This window comes from Hemitrygon akajei, chromosome 15, assembly GCF_048418815.1.
Source record: "Hemitrygon akajei chromosome 15, sHemAka1.3, whole genome shotgun sequence".
NCBI classification, from domain to species: Eukaryota; Metazoa; Chordata; class Chondrichthyes; order Myliobatiformes; family Dasyatidae; genus Hemitrygon; species Hemitrygon akajei.
Window position 1 is genome coordinate 39587699 of NC_133138.1, and position 25878 is coordinate 39613576.

General features: G+C 42.1%; 1 protein-coding gene across 1 annotated transcript in view; it reads right to left on the reverse strand.

Annotated features, from left to right (window-relative positions):
- Nucleotides 1-25878, reverse strand: part of LOC140739556 (uncharacterized) — a 76614-nt gene that overhangs the window by 6514 nt on the left and 44222 nt on the right. The window contains exon 7 of the mRNA XM_073067952.1: nucleotides 7559-10053. Within this exon, the coding sequence (XP_072924053.1) occupies nucleotides 7570-10053 (2484 nt within the window). The 3' untranslated portion in view covers nucleotides 7559-7569. The remainder of the gene's footprint in view (nucleotides 1-7558; nucleotides 10054-25878) is intronic.

Sequence of the window (25878 nt, forward strand, 5' to 3'; positions counted from 1 at the left end):
TCTGGCAGTGCTTGCGCAGTACCAAGCAGAAGCAGAAGAATTCCTGGGGGTGGGAAACGGACTAAAGCGACGGAGGCGGGGCTGTTGGCAAACAAACAGAGAAAGACTGGAGACAGTGCGAGAGGGAGTATAGGCTGGTGATAGAGAAGGCCGATTGTTTAGATATGTCTATTTTAATGCAAGAAACATCATGAACAAAGCGGATGAGCTTAGAGGGTGGATCACTATTCGGAGCTATGATGTGGCATTACAGAGACTTGGATGGTTCAGGGTCAGGAATGGTTACGTACAGTGCCAGGCTATAGATGTTTCAGAAAGGACAGGGAGGGAGGCAAAAAGGTGATGGCATGGCTCTGCTGATCAAAGATAGTGTCACACCTGCAGAAAACGAGGAAGTCATGGAGGCATTGCCTACTGATTCTCTGTGGGTGGAAGCAGGAAACAAGAAGGTGTCAAGAAATCTACTGTTTTTGTATAGACCACCCAATGGTAACAGGGACATCGCGGAGCAGATAGGGAGACAGATTATAGAAAGGTGTAATAATGACAGGGTGTCGTGGTGGTAGATTTTAATTACCCAAATATTGATTGGGATCTCCCTAGAGCAAGGGGTTTAGAAGGGTTGGAATTAGTTAGGTGTGTTCAGGAAGGTTTCCTGACACGATATGTAGATAAGCCTACAAGAGGAGAGGCTGAACCTGATCTAGAGTTGGGAAATGAAACTGGTCAGGCGTCAGGTCTCTCAGTGTGAGAGCGTTTTGGAGATAGTGATCACAATTCTATCTCCTTCACCACAGCGTTAGTCAGGGATAGGAACGGACAAGTTAGGAAGGCGTTTAATTTTAGTAAGGGGAACAGGCAGGAACTTGGAAGCATAAATTGGGAACAGATGTTGAAAGGGAAATTGTCGGCAGAAATGTGTCAAATATTCAAGGATATTGAAGTGGCGTTCTGCATAGGTACGTTCCAATGAGACAGGAAAAGGATGGTAGGGTACAGGAACCGTGGTGTACAAAGGCTTTTGAAAATCGAGTCATTAAGAAAAAACCTTGCGAAAGTTTCAAAAAACTAGGTAATGATAGGGCTCTAGATCAGGCATGGGCAAACTGCGGCCCGTTAAGTTTTTTAATCGGGCCCGCAGAACTTGATGAAATTATATTAATAAACCTTGTTAACGTTTTTTCCCCGCAATTCTGGCGTTTTCCCAATAGATGACGCACTCTATATACATTGAACTTTGTTGAGGTGCAGCGTATTATTCCACATTCGCTTTACTCTTTGACCTCTCACCCCTTCTGTAAAGATGTAAAAAATGCATTTGAAAATATTTTTTTCAATAAGCCTTACATGTTACATGTCATTTCTGTTAAGTGATGGACATGAGTAGTGCGCAGGTGCACGTACGTTCTCAAAATAAAAAATGCGCTCCAGATCAAATAACGCGCTCCGCATACTGGCGCGCTGTCACTGTTCTGTCCTTGTGCTGGTCGTTGTTGAGTTTTGGCACAGGGGACAATTGAATAAGCAGGAAAAGGACAAGTACACCTGCATCTCCTACCGTTTTTGAAATAAAGACAGTCAGGAAGAGAGTAATGATGATAATATCTTGAAGGATAACAGAATTTTCAGTGCTTTAAAATAATAACTGTTACTATTAAAAAAGCTCTATTTTATTCATTTAATTTTCAGTGTTTTAAAGGTCATTTCAATAAATAGCTAAATACCATGGGACTTCAAAGACAGATATTTTGTTGTAATGTATTTGTTCATTTTCAATTGAAATTAAAGCACATGTTTTCTACATATCCCATGATATTTTATTTTCTCTTTTGAGGTGTATTACCAAAACACTCCGTCCATCTGCTCCTGGTCCGGCCCCCCTGTCAAATTTTAGAACCCTTGTGGCCCACAAGTCAAAAGGTTTGCCCACCCCTGCTCTAGATGATTATAAGGCTGGCAGGAAAGAGCTTAAGAATGAAATTAGGAGAGCCAGAAAAGACCAGAAGAAAGCCTTGACGAGCCATATTAAGGAAATTCCAAGGCATTCTAGAAGGATGTGAAGCGCAAGAAATGAGACGTGAGAGAATAGAACCAATCAAGTGTGAGCGTGAAAAACTGTGTATAGATCCTCCAAGAGATAGCAGAGATACTTAATACATACTTTGTTTCAGTATTCACAACGGAAAAGGATCTTGGCGATTGTAGCGATGACTTACAGCTGTTTGAAATGATTGAGCATATGGACATTAAGAAGAAGGATGTGCTGAAGTTTTTGAAAGCATCAAGTTGGTTAAGTCTCCGGGACCAGATGAGATGTATCACAGGCTACTGCAGGAGGCGTGGGAGGAGATGTTTTACCTCTGACAATGATCTTTGCATCATAAATGGGAACAGGAGTAGTTCCGGAGTATTGGAGGGCTCCAGGTGTTGTTCACTTATTCAAGAAAGGGAGTAGAGATGGCCCAGGAAATTATAGACCAGTGAGGTTTTCTTCAGTGGTTGGTACGTTGATGGAAAAGATCCAGAGAGGCAAGACTTATGAACATTTGGAGAGGCATAATATGATTCGGAATAGTCAACTTGGCTTTACCAAAGGCAGTTCGTTCCTTACGAGCCTGCTTGAAATTTTTTCAAAAATATTTTTATTGTTTTGTTAAAAAATAAAGAGAACATAGTATAAAGGAGAATTGTGTGGTGCATTACAAATGCAGCATATGTGTAATTCACATTTATGAAAGAGGTGCATCCATAATACAAACATGCTTTGATTATTGTCCCACCCTTCTCAGTCCCCAACCCCAAGCCATCAATGCATTGTCAAAAAGGGTTAAACAGAACCTCGGTCCCCACAGAGCAGCAATGGTATAGAAAAGGTGTATTTTTCTAATATATAGGTTGTTGTATGATAACAAATTTGAGTCAGCAGAGTTTACCGGAAAATGCTGGGGGTCAAGAAGTCACATACTGAGGAAAGGGAGAGAGAATGGACCTTTAGTCTGGCTGGGAATTTTGAAAATTTTCAAGAAAGGGTCCCCACATCTTTTGGAACTTCCTATCCGAACTGAGGATTCAATAGTGGATCTTATCAAAATGTATACTGGACATGATGTCCCTGAGCCACTGAGCGTGGGTGGGCGGGGCAGCATCCCTCTACTTGATCAAAATTGCACGCCTGGTCAACAGAGAAGCAAAAGACAGTGTGCGACGTTTAGTCGTACTTAAATGCATGTCCCCCTCTCCGGGGGTGCTGAAAAGAGCCATCAAAGGGTTCGGTCCCCAATTGTTATTACGTATCTGGGATAGAGTTTGTAAGACATTTTTCCAGTATTTTTCCAAACTAGGACATGTCCAGTACATATGGATAAGGGAAACCTCGCCCCTTTTGCATTTGTCGCAACAGGGATTACCATCTGGGTAAATGCGAGGTACTTTAGTTTTAGACAAATGGGCCCTGTGTACGAACTTGAACTGTAATAGGCAGTGGCGGGCACATAAAGACGTTGAGTTAACTCATTTGAGGACTTCATCGCATTTGACATTGAAAATTTTAAATCTTGCTCCCAGGCAGTTTTAGTTTTGTCAAGAGAAAGTCGCCTCAGAGCCGCCAGCTTGTCGCAGAGAAAAGATATTAGACCTTTGCAGAGAAACATATCAATGACGTTTGTGACGGGTGTCTCAGGAAAGTTTGGTATCAGAAGGCGAAATGTCTAATTTGCAAATATCTAAAGAAGTGATTGTTGGGTAGATTAAACTTTGCAGACAGTTATTCGAATAATGCAAAACAGTTGTCTAAAGAAAGATCTTTAAAGAGTTTGATGCCCTTTCTGTACCAGTCTTAAAATGCTGAATCATGTATAGAAAGTTGAATGAGATGATTATGTGGAATAGGATTTGAAAGAGAGAAGCCATGGAGACCACTGTGCTTTCCGAACTGAGGCACACAGTCAGGCTGAGCCTGATGACAGGATTAGCAATTGGTTTAGACGTACGAAAATGGAGTGCGGATCCAAGAAGTGCGGAGATGGAAACATTCCACTCCATTGTTACCCATATTAGGCAGTCGGATTGATTATAAAAATGAGACCAAAAGATGAGACAACGAATGTTAGCTGCCCTGTAGTATAGGCGGAAATTGGTCACGGCCATGCCTCCAACACTTTTAGATTTTTGAAGATGAGTTTTATTCAGTCGGGGACGCTTGCCCTTCCATAGGTAAGACGATAAAATTGAGTCTAGCGAGTCTAAAAAGGCTTTAGGAATGAAAATTAGTATGGACTGATTTTTGAAGACGTGAATAAACGCAATATGAAATATGAAGATAGAGTAATAGATGAAGTGTATATGGATTTCAGCAAGGTATTTAATAAGTTACTCCATGCAAAGCTTACTGAGAAAGTAAAGAGGCATGGGATCCAAGGGGAAATTGCTTCGTAAATTCAGAACTGCATTCTCACAGAAGCCGGCAGTGGTTCCAGACGGACCATATTCTGCATGGAGGTCGGTGACAAGTGGTTTGTCTCAGGGATCAGTTCTGGAACGCCTTCGTGATTTTTATAAATAACTTGGATGAGGATGTGGGGGAATGGGTTAGTAAATTGTTGATGACGCAAAGGTTCGGTATGTTGTGGATAGTGTGGTGGGCTGTCAGAGGTTACAGAGGGACATCGATAGGTTTCAAAATTGGGCTGAGAAATAAAAGAGGGAATTCAACCCAGATAACTGTGAGGTGATTCATTTTGGGAGGTCAAATCTGAGGCAGAATATCAGAGGGATCTTGGGCTCCGAGTCCATAGGACGCTCAAAGCTGCTGCGCAGGTTGACTCTGTTGTAAAGAAAGCATACAGTGCATTGGCCTTCTTCAACTGTGGGATTTAGTGTAAGAGCCGAGAGGTAATGTTACATTGGTCAGGCCCCACTGGGAGTATTGTGTTCAGTTCTGGTCACCTCACTACAGGAAGGATATGGAAACTATGGAAGACGTGCCCAGGAGATTAACAACGATATTGCCTAGATTGGGGAGCATGCCTTATGAGAATAGGTTGAGTGAACTCGGCCATTTTTTCCTTGGAGCGGTGGAGGATGAGAGATGACCTGATAGAGGTGTACAAGATGATGATAGGCATTGATCGTGTGGATAGTCAGAGGCTTTTTTTTCCCAGGGCTGAATTGAATAACACGGGAGGGCACAGTTTTAAGGTGCTTGGAGGTTGGTACAGACGGGATGTCAGTCATAAGCTTTATTACACATAGAGTGGTGAGTACGCGCAATGGGCTGCCAGTAAGTGTGGTGGAGGCAGATACGATAGTGTCCTTTAAGAGACTCCTGGATAGGTACATGGATCTTATAAATATAGGGGGCTATGGGTAACCCTATTTCTAAGGTAAGGGCATGCTCGGCACAGCTTTGTGGGCCGAAGAGCCTTTATTGTGCAGTAGGTGTTCTATGTTTCTATGATATCCTACTCACCAAACTTTAATTCCTTCCCATTATAAATCCTGATAGACTCTAGCCCTCAGTGGATCCTCTTATCATTTTGCCACCAGTGATGTTGGGCTCGCTGGCCTGAAGAACCCTGGATTGCATTTGTAACCGTTCTTAAATATAGGCATAACATTAGACACTTTCCCGTGTTTCACACTTGGCCAAGAATGACAAGGGAAAAAGGCCGTTCTGTCGTTTGCATTCCATCACACCGCTCCTCCCCAATATTACCGTAGTATCCCAAGAAACGCATAGCTGACTACGGGGATTTATCCAAATCAGGGATTTATCTTTTGGACTACATTAGAAGAGTTGTATGCACATCAATTCTTCCTGAGAAACAAATCATTGGACTCTGCAGCCTTAGGTGATGAAAAGGGTCTGCAGTGCCCGTTCTTTGTGTCTATGTCAAAGATGTGGAATCTCTTCTGGAGACAAAGGGACAAATATGAATTCGTGAAGGAACGCTAAAGTAACAAGCAGCAAGAGTGTTCTTCATCTTTCTTGTAGAAGAAGGTATCAGAGTAGATTAATGACAGATTGATTCGCGAATGTTTGACATATTCTAAATCCCTGTTGTTATTAGCAGCACGTTATACAGAATAGAAAAAAAATCTATATGAATTTAACTGTTCCGATTCCTCCCACGCACTGACCATATCAGTGATATTCCGTTGTTTCCAACCTGGAGTCCACGGACCACTTACTTAACGGCAGGGGTCTATGGCATAAAAAATATTTGGGGAAGCCCTGCCTTGTTCAACCCATCCCTCACTCTCCTCTTCTGTGAATACAACACGGTAGTCGTTATTCTTTATACCTGTTCTGACAAACAGTCCGGATATGAAACGAAGAACACTGTTGCCTTCACCAGAATTGCAGACTGACATGGTGAGTGCTGCAGTATATTGTTTTCATTTGAGAGCCCACATCTCTATTCTGCTTCCGTTTTTATTCTGCGATTTTATAGAACTTCATCAGGAATTCATTTCAATGTACCAAAGAATTTTGTCATCTTAAGTACACATACCAATCAGGTAGGCCATACATTTTTAGGTAACATATTCAACAGCAACCCATTTGTGAGCGCCATTCAAACACCGACAATAATATTCTCTTCATGGTTAACAGATATCACTCTCAGGTCCTTTGCTTGTTGTGACTGGATATTTTATTTCTTACCACCATAAAAATTAGATCCCTCTTCACAAGGGTGCAAACATGATTTCACAAAGGATATATGTTGGAACATAGAAAACCTCCAGCACAATATAGGCCCTTCGACCCACAAAGCTGTGCCGAACACGTCCCTGCCTTACAACTACCTCGGCTTACCCATAGCCCTTTATTTTTCTGAGGTCCGTGAACCCAACCAATAATCCCTTAAAAGACTCTAGCGTCTCCACCACCACCGCCGTCGCAGGTAGCCCATTCCACGCCCACACCACTTCATGTTTTAAAAAATAAAACTTACCACTGACAACTCCTCTGTACCTACTTCCAAGCAGCTAGAAACTATGCACTCTCATGCTAGCCCGGGGAAAAGCCTCTGTCTATTCATACGATCAGTGCCTTTCATTATCTTGTACACCTCTATCAGGTCAACTCTCATCCTCCGTCGCTTCAGGGAGAAAAGGCGAAGTTCACTCAACCTATTCTCAAAAGGCATTCTTCCCAATCCAGGTAACATCTTTGTAAATCTCCTTTGCACCCTTTCTATTGTTTCCACGACCTTCTTGTAATGAGGCGACCAGAATTGAGCACAGTACTCCAAGTGGGGTTTGACCAGGGTCCTATATTGACCAGCTGCACCATTACCTCTTGCCTCTTAAATTCAATTCCACGGTTCATGAAGGCCAATGCACCGTATGCCCTCTTAATCACAGAGTGAACTTGTGTAGCAGTTTCGAGTGCCCTAAGGATTTGGATCCTCCACACTGTCAAAAGTCTTAGCATTAATGCTATAATCTGCAATCATATTCAAACTATATGTTCTAAAATACTTCACTCCACTGTACCACAACCCAAAATATAAACAACAATAATAACATTACACTGGGCATGCGTTGGTCTTACCCATCTATAATTTAGGATTGAGCCTGACAGCTGGGAGGACCGCATGGCTTCAAGAAAAGGAAGTCGCTTTTCGCTGATTCTGGAGACAGACAGATTGAGTACTGAGGCAGTCCTGGCATACGGACTAACTGATCAGTACCGGGATAGCGTAAAGTTTCCTCCATTACAGATCTTCGATTGCACGTGTCCTGCATATCTCCACGTTTGTAACAATAACTGGGCGAAGTATACTCTTGGGGGTTATTTCTGTCCTGTTTACACTTGATCCCGATCAACAGAATGATAATCAGAAGAAAGACAATGGAAGTGCAGCTGAAAATAATCAATAAATAAAGATTTAGATCAGACAAATATTCGGAAGTATTCACTGAATTACTGCTTTCGGGGAGAGTTTCGGTGCTATTCTGCAAAATTGTGATGTGAAGCGTAACCGTGCTGGATAGGTTTGGCTGCCCGTTGTCTTTCACCATGATGACCAACGTTTGTGTGGAAAAATCCCCATCCATGATTTTGCGTGTTGTTCTGATTTCTCCGGTCGTTTGACCAATCATAAACAAGTTTGGTTCAGCAGCTTTCACCATTTGGTAAAAGAGCCTGGCGTTCTGACCGGAATCTGCATCTGTAGCCATAATTTTGGTGACGAAATGCCCCTGACCCGCTGACTGAGGAATGATCAGCGCGGATGCTGAACCAGTCTGTGCTGAAGGTGAAATGATTACCGGAGCGTTGTCATTTTGATCCAGAGTAATCACCTGCACTGTAGCGCTGCTGCTCAGTGAGGGTATCCCAGCGTCACGGGCTTGAACGAGGATCTGAATTTTTTTGAATTCCTCATAGTCAAAAGAGCGCAAGGCGTAAATGGTGCCGTTCCTGGAGTTAACGCTGAGGTATGTGGATACTGGCAGATTTTGGAAATGATCGTCCAGAATGGAGTACGAAACAGATGAATTCTGGCCCAGATCAGGATCGGAAGCAGACACTGTGAATATGGATGCGCCAGGAGCATTATTTTCAGACACATATATGTTGTAGGATAATTCAGAAAAGTGTGGGGCGTTATCGTTTACATCCGTAACTACAATATGGATGATTGTATTTGTTGACTGGGAAGGTGACCCCAAATCCCAGGCTGAAACATTTATTGCATACTCAATTACCGATTCACGGTCCAATCTTTCCCGCGTAACTAACTTATAATGATTCGATGATGCTTGTAACATAAAAGGTAGGTTATTTTGTATCTCGCAGCGCACTTGACCGTTCTCTCCAGAATCACGATCGATAACATTGATTAAGGTTATGAAAGTTCCTGGTGGGGCATTTTCCGGGATCTGATTCGTCAGTGACGTCACTTTTATTTCGGGTGCGTTGTCATTTACGTCAATAATTTTAATCTGGACATTGGCGTGTCCTGTATTCGCAGGAGACCCGTGATCAACAGCTTGAATATCGAGTGAATAGCTGTTTGTTTCTTCAAAATCTAGTTGCCCTTCAATTACAATCTCTCCAGTTTCTGGAACCAAACTAAAAACACCGCGCACACTCTGTGAAGTAAATCCACTGAAGGAATATGTCAGCTTTGCATTCAGCCCCTCATCCAAATCGTTTGCCTTAACTATCATCACTAATGTACCTCGGGGTGTATTTTCCCTTATGCTACTCCGGTAAACATCATATTCGAATACTGGTGGATTATCATTTATATCCATTACAGTAATGACAATGTGAGCTGTTCCGGTTCTCTGAGGAGCCCCACCGTCCATAGCCGTAAGCACCAGTTGAAAAGATGACTGCAGTTCCCGGTCTAAAGATTTCTCTAACATCAATTCAGCAATTACAATACCTTCCTCGGTTCTCCGTGATTTTAGACTAAAGTACTCACTTGAACTGATTGCATAGTCAACGACAGTATTTATTCCAATATCGGGGTCATCGGCCCTCTCGAGACGGAAGCGTGCTCCAGTAGGAATGGCTTCGGATATCTGCAACGGAATACTACTCTCCCGGAAAGTGGGTGAATTGTCATTCGCATCAAGAATCACCAGCTCCCCGTGAATCACCTCCAACGGATTTTCCAGTATTATTTCAAAGGGCATCGTACACCTATCTGTTTGCCCACAAAGACGTTCCCGATCGATTCTGTCACGAATAGACAAAACCCCATTATCCAAACTGACCTTTATATACCGCCCTCCGTCATCAGCGCTCAATCGGAATTTACGAGTTGCTAATTGCTGTGCATTCAATCCCAAATCTTCAGCGATATTCCCAACAAATGATGCCTCTGCCATTTCCTCCTGAATAGGGTAACTAATTTGCCCTGAAATCTTCTCCAGGGCACAGACGATAAAAATGGAAGCAATTAGAGTGAGGTTTAGCCTCCATACACACGCCATTGTTCCGTATGCAGTTAATTTGAAAAATAAACAGGCCTCGATTAATCGGTTCGACCGTCCGAACGACAAAATGCAGACACATACAGATAAGGACCGAATCTATACAGACAGGAGACTTTTCTGCATCATCCTAACTTCACAGTTGAAACGGACGTAATGATCGCGTTTTCAGTCGACTCCATCCTTTTATTCTGAGTGAAGGAGGGGCAATAGATCTATCAGTGCACTGGAGCTTCTCATTGGTAGACAGCGACACAACCAGTTCTTCTCGACAATTACAACTGCTGTTCTTAAAGCTGTATTGTCGTCCTAAATATTTAATATTGTACAACAATAAAATGCAGTTGTTGTGAAGATGATCCATTTAGTATTATTTTCAGCAGATATCTCTGTAAGTCATTACACCTGTATTGGAATGGCATTTTGGCAAGAAAATTATCACAACATTCGCACTCACTCAGAGTTAACGCATCAGCATTTCTGTGATCCAATGAGTTTAATCGTTTGTTGTCAATTGTATCCGACCATGACAGCTAGATGTGTGCAATTGCACTGTGATGTGAACTACAGGAAGAAACTGCGCACGAGAGTTTATTTTAAGAGGGAAAGCCATTACATTGGGGCATTCCACTCTCCCAAACTAACAATACTTTTCAATATACTGCACTGGAAAACAAGGATCTTCTTCCTGAATATTCTGGGGCGTACTTTTTCGAATATATCTCACTTGAAATATCACAAAGCACCAGCATCCCTATGCAATACAAGTTATTTCTGTAAATTCCCATGTGATAAAGGAAGTGTGAAAATGTTGATGGTGTTCAGCATCAAGCAGTCTAACATAAACAAAAAAAATTCTGAAGAAGCAGCAGTTGTGAAAAAAATTGCAGTCCAGTATCATATAGGAAAAATACTACTTGGCAACAAAGGCGCATGTTGGACTCTGAAAATCATATAGTTAACGGTAGTCACGAAAAATAACATTCTGCATAAAAGTCCCTATATGTGCAACTAGAGTTTGTCGTTATTGTAATATATTTTTTCTTCTCAGCTCAAGATGGTAAAACATGAGGTACAGGCATAGCCAAGCTCACCTATTTCTCAAAGGCTTGGAAGCTTCGTACTGTTTGTTGTTATTCAGTATTGAGGCTTTCGGGAGCTTTACACAAAAAAAAAGCCTAATTGTTTACTTCGAGGAGGAACCCATGGATAGCAACCAGACTAGACGCGGTACCTGGCAATGTATTAATCACCTGTGTTTTTGATCAACTGGCTTTAGTGTACATGAGATCGTTAACCCCTCGCTTCTGCAGTATAACGTACTCATTTGCTTCATAGAAACATAAAAGAACTACAGAACAATACAGGCCCTTCACCCACCATGCTGTGCCAAACAAGTACTTACTATAGAAATTACCTAGGGTTACCCATAGACAACTATTATTCTAAGCTCCGTGTACTTATCCATAAGCTTCTTAAAAGACACCACCGTATACTCGTCTACCACCATTGCCGACGGTCCATTCGATGCTCTCGACGTAAAAAAAAACTTTATTTTTACCACTCCCTACGTAAAAAAAAATCTCTTCTGTACCTACTTCCAGGAATATTAAAACTGAGCCCTCTCCTGATAGACATTTCAGCCTCGGGAAAATGCCACTGACTATCCACACGATCAATGCCTCCAATCATCTTATACACCTCTATCACGTCACATCTCATCCTCCGTCGCTCCAAGGAGAAAAGGCCAAGTTCATTCAATCTATTCTCATAAGTCATGCTCACGAATCCAGGCAATATCCTTGATTATTTATTCAGCAGTTTGATCGCGGCACGACTGCAAGCGTGTGGGTCAGCCAGTGGAAACAGTGAGAAGAGTTTAAGAGGAGATGGTTATTTCTTCCACGGTTTGATCGAGACACGATAGCGTAAGCTCGTGGTCGTCAGGCAGTGAGAACAGGGAGAAGAGCTTAAAAGTTATAAAGTGGGCTCTAGAGTAGAGGGAGACAGAGTAGGAAAGATTTGGCTCAACGGAGCTTCGGCGATAACAGGTCGAAGCGAGGTAGGTTATCTGTGTACAGTACAGACAGGAAGTATGTGTGCGAGACCGGTGTTCTGTGCTCAGTGTCGGATGTGGGAAGTCCGGGAGACTCCAAGCCACCCGGATGGCCACACCAGCGCCAGGTGCGTCTAGCTGTTGCTCCTTAGGGACCGGATTAGGGGACAGGAGATGCAGATCGTTGACCTCCGTCTGGACAGGGAAAGTGAAGAGGTGATAGCGATGAGCTATAGGCACGTAGTCACACCGGGGCCTCGGGAGACAGAGAAGTAGGTAACAGTCAGTAGAGAGGAGAGCAAGAGGCAGATACTAGAGTGTACGCCAATGGCTGTCCCCCTTAACAGTAAGTACTCCTGTTTGAGTATTGTTGTAGGAGATAGCCTACCTGGGGGAAACAACAGTGGCCATGTGGCTAAGTAGGGTAGGGAAAGGAAGAGATGGCAGCAGTCATAGGGGACTCTATAGTTAGGGGGTCAAACATGCTGTTCTGCGGACGCAGGAAAAAACACCGATGACAGTTTGCCTCCCAGGTGCCAGGGTCCGGGATGTATCTGATGGCGTCCACGGTATCTTGAAGTGGATAGGAGAAAAGCCATATTGGTACCAACGACATAGGTAGGAAAAGGGAGGAGGGCCTGAAAACAGACTACAGGATGTTTGAAAGGAAGTTGAGAAGCTGGACCACAAAGGTAGTAATACCACGATTACTGCCTGTGCCATGTGACAGTGAGTATAGGAATGGAATGAGGTGGAGGATATTGGAGCAGAGGGCAGGGTTTCAGAATTCTGGATCATTGGAAACACTTCTGGGGCAGGTGTGACCTGCAGAAAAAAGGATGGGTTGCACGTGAATCCCAAGGAGAGCAATATCCTGGCGGGGAGTACTGCGAAGGCTGTTGGGGCTAATTTAAACTACAATTGCTGGGGGTGGGAACGGCACTGAAGTGACGAAGGAAGAGAAGGTTGGATCACAAATAGAGAAAGCTTGGAGACAGTGCGAGAGGGAGAATAGGCAGGTGATAGAGAAGGGACGCGCTCAGACTTATGGTTTCAGATGTGTCTATTTTAATGCAAAGAGTATAATTCACAAAGCGGATGAGCTTAGAGCGTGGCTAAGTACTTGGAACTATGATGCTGTGGCCATAACAGAGACTTGGATGGCTCAGGGGCAGGAACGGTTACCACGAGTGTCAGGCTTTAGATGTTTCAGAAAGGATAGCGATAAAGAGGTAGGAGTGGCACTGCTGATCAGAGATAACGTCACTACTCGATAAAAGCAGGAAGTTACTGAGGGATTGTCTACGGATTCTCTGTGGGTGGAAGTTAGAAACAAGATGGGATCAGTAACTCTACTAGGTGTTTTTAAAGAGCACTCAATAGTTACAGGGACATCGAGAAGAAGATAGGGAGATTGGTTATGCAAAGGTGTAATAACAGCAGGGTTGTCGCTGTGGGAGATTTTAATTTCCCAAATATCGATTAGCATCTCCGTACTGCATGGGGTTTACATGGTGAAGAGTTTGTTAGGTGTGTTCAGGAAGGTTTCCTGACCCAATATGCAGATAAGCCTGCAGGAGGAGAGGCTGTTCTTGCTCTTGAATTGGAAAATGAACCTGGTCTGGTGTCAGGTCTCTCAATGGGAGAGAATTTTGGAGATAGAGATTACAGTTCTATCTCCTTTACCACAGCATTAGAGAGGAATAGGAGCAGACATGTTAGGAAAGCGTTTAATTTTAGTAAGGAGAAATATTAAGCTTTCAGGTAGGAACTTGGAAGCATAAATTCAGAACAGATGTTCTCAGGGAAATGTACAGCAGAAATGTGGCAAATGTTCTGGGGATATTTACGTGCCGTTCTGTGTAAGTACGTACAAAAGAGACAGGAAATGGCTGGTAGAGTACAGGAATCGTGATGTACAAAGGCTGTTGAAAATCTAGTCAAGCAGAAAAGAAAAGCTTACGAAAGCTTCAAAAAACTTGGTAATGATAGAGAACGAAAAGATAAAAGGCTAACATGAAGGAGCTCAAGAATGAAATTAGCAGAGCCAGAAGGTGTCATGAGAAGAACTTGGCGAGCATGATTAAGGAAATCTCCAAGGCATTCTGCAAGTACGTGAAGAGGATAAGCCGTGAGAGAATAGCACCAATCAAGTGTGCCAGTGGAAATGTGTATATGGAACAGGAGGAGACAGCAGAGGTACTTAATGAATATTTTCCTTTCGTATTCACTGCGGAAAAGGATCTTAGCGATTGTGGGGAAGACTCACAGCAGATTGAAAAGCTTGAGCATACAGATATTAAGAAACAGGATGTGCTGGAGCTTTTGGAAAACATCAAGTTCGGTAAGTATCCGAGACCGGATCAGATGTAACCCATGCTACTGTGGGAGGCGAGGGTGGAGATTGTTCATCGTCTGGCAATGATCTTTGCATCAACAATGGGGAGAGTAGAGCTTCCGGAGGACTGGAGGGCTGCAAATGCTGTTCCCGTATTCAAGAACGGGAGTAAAGATGGTCCAGGAAATTATAGACCAGTGAGTCTAACTTCAGTGGCTGGTAAGTTGATAGAAATGATCCTGAGAGGCAGGATTTATGAACATTTGGAGAGGCATGGTATGATTAGGAATAGTCAGCATGGCTTTGTCAAAGGCAGGTCGTGCCTTACGAGACTGATGATTTTTTTGAGGAGGTGACTGAACACATTGATGAAGATAGAACAGTAGATGTAGTGTACATAGATTTTAGCAAAGCATTTGATAAGGTACACCATGCAGGGCTTATTGAGAAAGCCAGGAGGCATGGGATCCAAGGGGACATTGCTTTGTCGATCCAGTACTGGCTTGCTCACAGAAGGCAAAGAATGATTGAGGACGGGTCATATTCTGCATGGAGGTCGGTGAACAGTGCTATGCCTCATGGATCTGTTCTAGGAAACCTTCTGGGATGACCTGGATGTGGAAGTGGAGGGATGGGTTAGTAAATTTGCTGATGATACAAATGTTGGGGGTGTTGGGGACAGTGTGGAGGGCTGTCACAGTTTACAGCGGGATATTGATAGGATACAAAATCAGTGTGAGGTGGTTCATTTTGGTAGGTCAAATATGAAGGCAGAGTATAGCATTAAATGGTAACACTTCTGGTAGTGTGGAGGATTAGAGGGATCTTGAGTTCCGAGTCCATTGGACACTGTTGGCTCTGTGGTTAAGAAGAGATACGGTGCATTGGCCTTTATCAATCTTGGGATTGAGTTTAAGAGCCGAGAGCTAATTATACAGCCTATCTAGGACTCTAGCCAGACTCCACTTGGAGTAATGTGCTCAGTTCTGGTCAGCTCGCTACCAGAGGGATGTGGAAAATCAAGAAGGATGCGGAGGAAATCTATAAGGATGTCGCCTGGATTAGGGAGCATACCTTATTGGATCACGTTGATGAACTCGGCTTCTTCTCCATGGAACGACGGAGGATGAGAGGTGACCTGACAGATGTGTATATGATTATGAGAGGCATTGATCGTGTTGGTAATGGTAGGCTTTTGTCCCAGGGCTGAAATGTATAACACGAGAGGGCACAGTTTTAAGGTGCTTGGAAGGAAGGTACAGAGTAGATGTCAAGGGTTTCTTACGCAGAGAGTGGTGAGTGCGTGGAATGAGCTGCGGCTATGGGTAACCTAAGGTAATTGCTAAATAACTATGCGTTCGACACAGCATTGTGAGCCGAAGGGCCTGTGTTGTGCTGTAGATATTCTATGTTTTTATGTATCTAAGTTTGGTTGATTCGTGATTTGATAACCCATGTTCACCATGTTTTGTAAGTTAGAGAGCGGGTTGAAAACTAGACAAAACCACATTGATCGGCCTGGAGAAAAAGTGCCTCGGTTTATTTTGATAACGTTGCCTGTTTATTTTCGGTCGTTCATCGGCAGGGTGATTATGGCACGCCAATGCTTCGTCATATGTTGTAGTAATTTCACAATAATGGGGTGTAGCTTATACATATTCAGAACGTCCGTCAATCTTAAATGTGGGACAGGTTCAAATGCTTTTTGGTAGTCTATGTAGCAACATGGACGACTGTTGTACTTTTCCTGTGGGCTTGATTTGGAATTGCAGAGAATATTATCAGTTTTTTTACACCCCTATTGCATCTTCTCTGCTCACTTATGAATATATTGTGGTTGTCTAAGTGAGTGGTGATTAGTTGCGAGATACAAGATGTTACAAATTTATATCTACAAGTAATAGGACGATATTTTGACCTATCGCTTGTGATTTTTTTTTTAGAAATATATTTTACCTTCTGTCAAAAATCGGATAATTTTTCAATATGTTTATTATTATTTTTTTTCCTCAGCTCAATATGTATAACTTGTAGTACGGTCATAGCCAAACACTCTGATTTCTCATTTGCTAGGAACTTTCGGACTATCCTAGCGGTGTTTTTTTATAAATATTGCCCTGTAGGCCTAATTGTTTAATGCTATTGTGAAGTGACTTTGTTTTGACAGCAGTTGGGGGACAATAGTAAATCTGTTTAGAATGCTTATATCTGGAGGGTAAGTTTTTCCAGCTTATTTATCCTGTATAAAGCTACGATACCAATTCTTTGCTATATAAAGAGTAAAGGGGAGGTGGCTATGGATATTGGACCCCTGTACAATGATGCTGGTAAGGTAACAAAAGGGAACAAAGAAATGGCAGATGAAATTAAACGGTGCTTTGCATCTGGCTTCACGGTGAAAAAGCACTAGAAGTATACCAAAGGTCTGTGAGTGGTAGGGAGTATGAGTGCGTGCGATTGCTATTACAAAGCAAAACCTGCGAGGCAAACCCAAAGGTAGAAATTGATGAGGATAGGGCAGTGGATGTGGTCTACGTGGACTTGAACAAAGCATTTGACAAAGTCATGAGCCATGGAATACGTGGAAACTTGGTTGTTTGGATAAAAAAGTTGGCTTAAAGGAAGACAGCAGAGGGTAGTTGTGGAAGGAAAGTATTCTGACTGGAGGTCAGTGACTAATGGAGTGCCGTAGGATCTGTCCTGGGACCCCTGCTATTTGTGATTTTTATAAATGACCTGGATATAGGGACGTAAGGATGGGTGAGTAAGTTTGCGGATGACACGGAGATTGGAGGAGTTGTGGATAGAGCTGCAGGCGATCGAAGGTTACAAGAGGATATAGACAGGCTACAGAGTTGGGCAGAAAAATGGCAGATGGAGTTCAATCCGGACAAGTGTGAGGTGATGCATTTTGGAAGGACAAACCAGAAGACTGAGTACAGGATTAATGGTCAGTTACTCAAGAGTGTGGATGAAAAAATGAACCTTGGAGTTCAAATCCATACGTCCCTCAAGGTCGCTGCATAGGTTGATAGGGCAGTTAAGAAGGCCTATGGATTGCTAGGCTTCATTAACAAGGGGATTGAGTTCAAGAGTAGAGAGGTCACATTGCAACTCTATAAATCTCTGGTGAGACCGCACTTAGAGTGTTGTGTTCAATTCTGGTCAACTCATTATAGGAAGGATGTGGAAGCTATGGAGAGGGTGCACAGGAGATGTACCAGGATGTTGCCTGGATTGGAGAACAAGTTATATGAAGCAAGGTTAGCAGAGCTGGGAATTTTCTCTTTGGAGCGTAGAAGAATGAGAGGGGACTTGATAGAGGTCTACAAAATTATGAGAGGCATAGATCAGGTGGATAGTCAGTATCTGTTTCCCAGGGCACCAATAGCAAACACCAGAGGACATAGATACAAAATTAAGAGAGGGAAGTTTAGGGAAGTCATCAGGGGTAAGTATTTTACACAGAGGGCTGTGAGTGCCTGGAATGACTTGCCAGGGATGGTGGTGGAGGCTAAAACATTAGGGGTAGTTAAGAGCCTCTTGGACAGGCACATGGATGAATGAAAAATGGAGGGTTATGGGGTAGTGTGGGTTTAGTACTTTTTTTTAAGGATTATATGTGTCGGCACAACATGGAGTGCTGAAGGGCCTGTACTATGTCGTAGTGTTCTATGGTTCTCTGGTAGTAAGTTGGGTGAGTCATCTAGACCAGAGGGGCTACATCCCAGAGACCTGAGAGAGGCTGATAATGAGATAACGTATTCAATGGTCATGATTTTTCAAGAATCACTTGATCCAGGCGTGGTTGGTTCCAGAGGACTGGAAGATTGAAAATATCTCTCTACTTTTCAAGAAGGGAGGAAATTATAGGACTTTTAGCCTAACGTCAGTGGTTGGGAAAGAGCTGGAGTCTATTATTATGGATGAGGTTTCAAGGCACTTCTATACTAATGATAAAATACGTCAAAGTCAGCATGATTTCTGTAAAGGGAAACATAGTTTCTGTTAGAGTTCTTCGAGGAAGTAATAATCAAGGTGGGCAAATGTGATGCAGTTGATGTTATTTACTTGGGTATTTAGAAGGATGTTGATAAAGTGCCACACAAGGTAAAATCCTATGGCATAACAGGAAAGAGGCTGGCATGGATACTGGAATGACAGGAGGCAACAAGTGAGATTAAAAGGTGCTAAGGAAGCAATGTCATTGCACCAGGACTTAGACAAATTGGAACATTCTTTCATTTGACATATTTTTTATTATTATAATTATTATTATTATTATTATTATTATTATTATTATTATTATTATTATTATCCAAAATAAAAAGAGTTCATCGAAGTAAGTAACACTTGCAATGTCTCAAAGGGATACAAACAACAACGTTTTAAGGATTGAAAAATATGGTGACACAAAAATAAAGAAAAGAAAAAACTACTAAAGCAAAGAAAAGTGAGAACATAGAACATAGGAACATAAGAAATAGGCGTAGGATAAGGCCATATGGCCCATCCAGCCTGCTCCAACATACAATAAGATCATGGTTGTGCTGGCCTTAGACTCATCTCAACCTATCTGCCTTTTCCCCATAACCATTAATTCCCATACTATGCAAAAATCTACCCAACTTTCTCCTAAATAAATTTACTGAGTTAATACCCACCGCTTGTATTTTTATTCAGATCTGTTTCAGACCACTACATTACGCCAAATGAATAAGTTAATGTAGGTATACCGAAAGTATGCATTACATTTGTTATATATTTACTTTTGTTCTCCGTTTCACAGATTTTCCTAAGCATTGGATTAAATTATGTCGAATGTTTTCCATTTACTATTTGCTTGTTTATATCTCAGATACTTAAATGATTCATATTTATGCATCAGTATTATTGTATCTTGTTCCTCTGGTTAAAATCTTCCGGCTCTTTTGCACCATTCATTATATTTAATATTCTGCACTTAACTAGTTCTAAGTTCATGTTTATATATTCATTATAAAGTTCTACTATTTCAGTTAATTCCTTTAGCTTAGCGATTCCGAGCCTTTTTTGTCCACTTAGGCTCAATATACCTTCGGACGCCCCAATAATGTAAAAACATATCGACCATCTGGCTAACACGAGAAAAAAAATCTCCTTTGGTTTGGTTATTTGCCTTTAAACCTAGCTAAGACAGTACCTGTGAACTGTACAGAAGCTTCGCTATCAACGTGATCCTTGAACTTGATTGTTTTATAGGAAGAGTTGAAATATCTGGTTCAGTTTGTGACAGCAAAGGCCTTAGGTCCCCACGCGAAACATTGTCCAAGTGGCCTCTGTTGTTTGCGTATATGTGGTTCACTGCTCTAAAGCCTCTTTAAACAGGGTAGGAGGATGGAAGTGCAATGAGGATTAGCTCAGCTGCTTGTAGAAAGACCAGGAAACTTCGTATATCATTGGTGCCACATATCACAAAAACCGTAATTTTTGAAAAACATTTTTACTTCTTCATCATTCTAATTTCGAACATTTCTTCTTGCAAGCTATCTTCCTGTTTTTTCCACCTTTTAAATAAATGGGTTATTCATATGTCCGAAATTTTTAGATCGTTTAAGCCCTTGAATCGATTCTGAAAATCCTACTTCCTTGACTGCAGATGTATGCAGAACTCTTTCTAATCGCCGACTGTGAAACACAGTGTCGTTAGTTCCATGCAGAGAAACTGTAAGAACATTCTTCTCCCAATATTTTGCTTATGTATTTCCAATTGTCCGATCAAAGTGGACACTGCATCGTTTTGCCTGCATTAACATTGAAATTCTCACACTGTAGCTTCATACATAGAATGGACTTTTTGTTATACAGACTGCTAGGCATACCATATTTTCACGTAAAGGTTCAATCTTATTTCCTAAGCTCGTGGTAACTTGGGCAAAAATTCAACCACAGTGTCAAAAAGATCAAAGAAACGTTTTAAACAGTAGCCTTCTGACAGCGAACGCACTTTAGTGCAAAGAAGCAAGTGTTCAAACTCTTCATCGTTACCTTGGCAAAACTGGTGAAGTATTCTGCTATTTAACCGATTTGCTTTAATTTCGTTGATAGCAGATATTACAAGAGGAAATCGTGTATAAAGCTGCTGGCTGAGGATTTTGGCTGCGACATGTTAGCGATAAATTACACAATGGATTGCAAACAGACTGAGACTTTTATGTTCATAAATTACACGAACGCAGAATGGGGATCTGTCTATTGGTTGCACAAATCAAAATACTTTCATTTTCGATATGCATTTTGAGCTCGTTGTAGATCGATTCTCCGTTGGTATTTTTCTTAACATTTTACAAAAGAGCATCTCTCGATAAGCTATATTTTTCCATTCTAAATAAATGTACATCTGCAATTAGAAATGCCTCGAAGTCTCGCACAGTTGACTCATTCAGTTTAATCCCAAATTCTGCTTTTGAAACTCTGTGCATAGTTGATATATAATGTCTGCACTAATTTCATCAATACGACCAGCTGCAGATTTAATACTCAGAGGAATTGATTTTAAAATCTTGGTATCAATTTTGAGAACAGTAGCGAGTACGGAATAGGATTACGGAGTATCTGGAGGCACATGACAAGATAAGCCAAAGCCAGCACTGTTTCCTAAAAAGAAAGTCCTGCTTCACTAAACTAATGCAATTTTTGAGGACTTTACAAGCAGGGTAGATGTCGTGTACTTGGATTTTCAGAAGGCCTTTGACAAGGTGCCACACATGAGGCTGCTAAGCAAGATGAGAGCCCATGGAATTACAGGGACTTTACTGGCACGGTTGGAGCATTGGCTGGTCGGCATAAAGCAGAGAGGGCGAATAAAGGATCTTATTCTGGCTGGCTGTCGGTTACCAGTGGAGTTCCACAGCGGTCGGTGTTGGGACTTGTGCTTTTTAGGATGATTGTCAATGATTTGGATGACAGTATTAATGGATTTGTGGCTACATTTGCGGATGATACTAAGATAAGTGGAAGAGTGGGCTGTATTGACGAATCAGAGAGACTTAGATAGTTTAAAGGAATTGGCAAAGAAGCGGCAAATGAAATCCAATGTTGGAAGGAGTTTGGTCATGCAGTTTGGTTGAAGAAATAAAGTAGGAAAACATTATTTAGATCGGAAGAGAATTGAAAATGCGGAGATGCAAAGGGACTTGGGAGCCCCTGTGCAAGATACCTTAAAGGTTAACCTTCAGCTTGAGTCGGTTGTGAAGAAGGCGAATGCAATGTTGGCATTCATTTCTAGAGGTATCGAATGACAGAGCAGAGATGTGATGTTGAGGCTCTAGAAGTTAAGTCAAGTCAAGACGTCACTTTTTATTGTCATTTTGCCAATAACTGCTGGTACATAGTAAAAATGAGACAACGTGTTTTCAGGACCATGGTGTTACATGACACAGTACAAAAACTAGACTGAACTACGTAAAAAAAAACAACACAGAAAGAAAAACTACACTAGACTACAGACCTACTCAGGACTGCATTAAGTGCACAAAACAGTACAGGTATTACAATAAATAATAAAGAGGACAATAGGGCAGTAAGGTGTCAGTCCAAGCTTTGGGTATTGAGGAGTCTGATAGCTTGGGGGAAGAAACTGTTACATAGCCTGGTCGTGAGAGCCCGAATGCTTCAATGCCATTTCCCAGACGGCAGGAAGGAGAAGAGCTTGTATGAGGGGTGCGTGGGGACCTTCAGAATGCTGTTTGCTTTGCAGATGCAGCGTGTAGTGTAAATGTTCGTAATGGCGGGAAGAGAGACCCCAATGTTCTTCTCAGCTGACCTCAGTATCCGCTGCAGGGTCTTGCGATCCGAGATGGAGCAATTTCCGAACCAGGCAGTGACGCAGCGGCTCAGGATGCTCTCAATACAACCACTGTAGAATGTAATGAGGATGGGGGAGGGGGTGGGAAATGGACTTTCCTCAGCCTTCGCAGAAAGTAGAGAGACGCTATAAGGCACTCGTGAGACCACACTTGGAGTATTGTGTGCCGATTTGGGTTCCTTAGTTTAGAAAGGATATATTGATATTGCAGCGAGTTCATACAAGATCCAAGAGAATAAATCCAGAAATGAAGAGTTGCCGTCTGGGGAACGTTTGGCAGCTCTTGGACTATATTCCCTGGAGTTCAGGAGAATGAGGGGGAATCTCATAGAAATATTCCTAATGTTAAAATGACTGAACAAATTAGATATGGCAAAGTTATTTCCCATGGTAGGGGATTCTAGGCCAAAGGGGCACGACTTGAAGATTGAACGACGTCCTTTTAGAACCGAGATGCAGAGAAATTGCTTTAGTCAGAGGGTCGTAAATCTCTGGAATTTTTGCTACGAGCGGCTCTGGAGAACATGTCATTGGGCGTATTTAAGGAAGATATAAATAGGTTCTTGATTAGCCAGGGCATCAAAGGGTATGTGGTGAAAACAGAGGAGTGGGGATGACTGGAATAATTGGATCAGCACATGATTGAATAGCGAAGCAGAATCGACGGGCCGAATAGCCTACTTTTGCTCCTGTATCTTATGGTCTTGTAGTCTTCTGATACAGCAGTCATTATTAATCCTTCACCAATTGTAAGAGATTTTCCACATTAGCTATAGTTTTGGAAATGTCATAAGAAGCATTTAAGACTGCTATCAAGGCCGTTTTTTAGCTTTCTTGGGAAATGACTCTCGAGTGTGCAACACTTTTCAAATGCTTCTTTAATCTTCTGGAACCGCGTTATACCAGACGTAGCGTTTTCTAGAACGGTTCTTGCAATCGTGATGGCTTCATAGCTTCATTATATCGTATGGCATCCGTTAGTCTCGCGAGACCATGAATCTGCACCTGGAAAGTCTTCTCCAGGACATAGGCCTGGGCAAGGTAGTATGGAAGACCGGCTGTTGCTCATGCAGCAAGTCTCTCCTCACCACGCCACCGATGTTGTCCAAGGGAAGGGCAAGGGCCGATAGAGCTTGGCACTAGCGTCGTCACAGGAGTTTCCAGAACGAAGTTGAAGACAACGTCGGACTGCCTTAGGGACTCCAACTCCGGATTTGTCCTCAGGGTTTACTCCCGAAGCCTTTCCCATGAGTTGGTATGGCCGCAAAGCAGCGGAGTTTTGAAATCAGAGATTTCCCTTACTTCGATGAACTGCCTTCCCAAGCTGACGAGCTCCATCTACCCGAAATATAGTACAGTATTAGAAATAAGACTTATGGGACAACGCTGATCTGACAAGAAGGGAATAGCGCCATACTCCAGGTATGTTGGATTGTATTGACGTTTCTTCTTCATAGCAGGATTAAAATTCCAGCCTTCACTGCCTTCAGACTCATAGAGACCACGCTGTGCATATTTATCCATCATTAGCAGGTCAAAAGTAAAATAACAAAAAATTAACACAAACTCCAAAGATGGCTTTTAAACAGAACTATGAAACTGAGGTCGCTTTGAACACCTCAAGAGGATACCTTGGGATGGGTAGTTTCACCGTTCGGCTCCTGTGACATCTCTTTCATTGATCCTGCTTATGGATGCTATTCTATAGATTTGCTGACAATGTCCGCACGAAGAGGAATTTCAGGGTTGTATGTGTTGACAAGTGTGTACCCGATAATTCTTTCTTCCAGTACCTTCTGTTTTGTCCTATCATCTTCCCCTTTATCCAGCCGTCACTCTTGCACCAATCAACTCTCCAGTTCTTTACTTCACCCCTCCCAACACCTCCCGGATTCACCAAATACCTTGTTTTTTCAACACCCCGCCCCACCTTCTAACTCTGACTCGTCACCTTGTTTTTCTTTTCTCCAGTCCTGATGAACGGTCTCGGTCTCAAATGTTGTAGATGCTGCTTGGTCTGCTGAGTTCTTTCAGCTGTGTGTGTGTGTGTGTGTGTGTGTGTGTGTGTGTGTGACTCTTATAATAAATTTTAGATCGAACTTTGAACTTTGTGTCCACCAGAACGAAAACAGAATTTTTACCCCGATCATCTGTTGCTAAGTAATTCATGGACATCAGAAAGTATACTCCGCACTGTGACCCTGCCCCATCTTCCCATCTGCGTGCGCGCGCGCGCGCACACACACACACACACACACACACACACACACACACACACACACACACACACACACACACACACACACACACACACACACACACACACTCGTTATTTGTCACGAAATGACCGATTCAAAAATATTGAATTTTTGACCGAATCAAAAATAATTTGATGGCTACAATAACATAATTTACATATTGCTCTACAGGATGAATGGTAAGAGGAAGTATATCCTTGCGCTTTGGGCAATATAGGAATTAAGAAAGTACACCTTGTTTAAGGAAAGCGTCGAATAAAGTGACGTAATGCATTTAAATTTTGCCAATCTGTCCTTTGAATGAAAGTTTATCTAAGGGTTTTTGAAAAACTTTCGTAATGGTTCACTATCATATCACTAGGGTATTCAATTATTTTAATCATCAAGGTATGCCGTAAAGATAATAGGTTCTGCTGTGTCGTTAGTAACGTGAACGAAATGTTTTCTCGGTATGCTGTTTGTAAACCTTTCATCATACCAGAATTTAAATTACTTCAATTACTTTTGCATTTGCCATCTTCTCTGTGTCTGGAGAGCGACTGGTTATTACAGGCACATCACAAATGGAAATTATAACAACTGCGCCCCCTTGAGGAATTATGTTCACCTTATTAGACTCACTTTCAGCGACTCTGCAGCTCACGTACTCGTTACTATGTAATTACTCTTTAAATATTGGAACGATTTGTCCTCCTTAGCATATGGATTTTTTCTCAATCCTTGCTATTTTGATTTTCCGTGGATGCGTGCAAGAAAATTAATCTCAAGACTGCATGTTTTATACATACTTAAATGAAAAAAATATTGAACACTGAAAATTGATTTTCCTCCACATTCCATTGGCACTCTTTTGAATGCTGTGTCTCCGAAAACCTGACCTGAAAGCTGAAAAGAAAGCTAGTTACTTCTGAATTCACAGGAAATTAATGCAAGTTTGGTCTCTTTTCTTACTTAATGAGACAACAGCTCTTGCTGCTGAGACAGGGTCTGACATGAAATAATATCCCCAAAAGCAGTACATATTAAAGTGTAAAAGCCTTGCTTACACAAATAACCAATTCCACGTATTGCTTTTGCGCATAAGCAGTGTTACCGTTGGCCATGGTGCTACTTCTAAGATTCTAACCAGAATTTTTCGTTCACACATGACCCCAATGCGCGTCTGCGCTCATACTTATATTACATGCGCTCTTCATGCAACCTGATGATTTCCATGGCGTTTCAATGGGTTAAGTAACTGCTGGAGGTCACAGGCCTACAACCTCACTTTAGCAATAGAATTCATCTCATTTATTACACATTTTTAACGTGAGCATAATGATTATTCAACTCTTGTTGCACTGCAATAACTCAAATGCATTTCCAAAATCAATGTGTGATAGTCCGGTCCCTGAATTCCGCATTCCTGTTCACGGTCCAGTCCAAT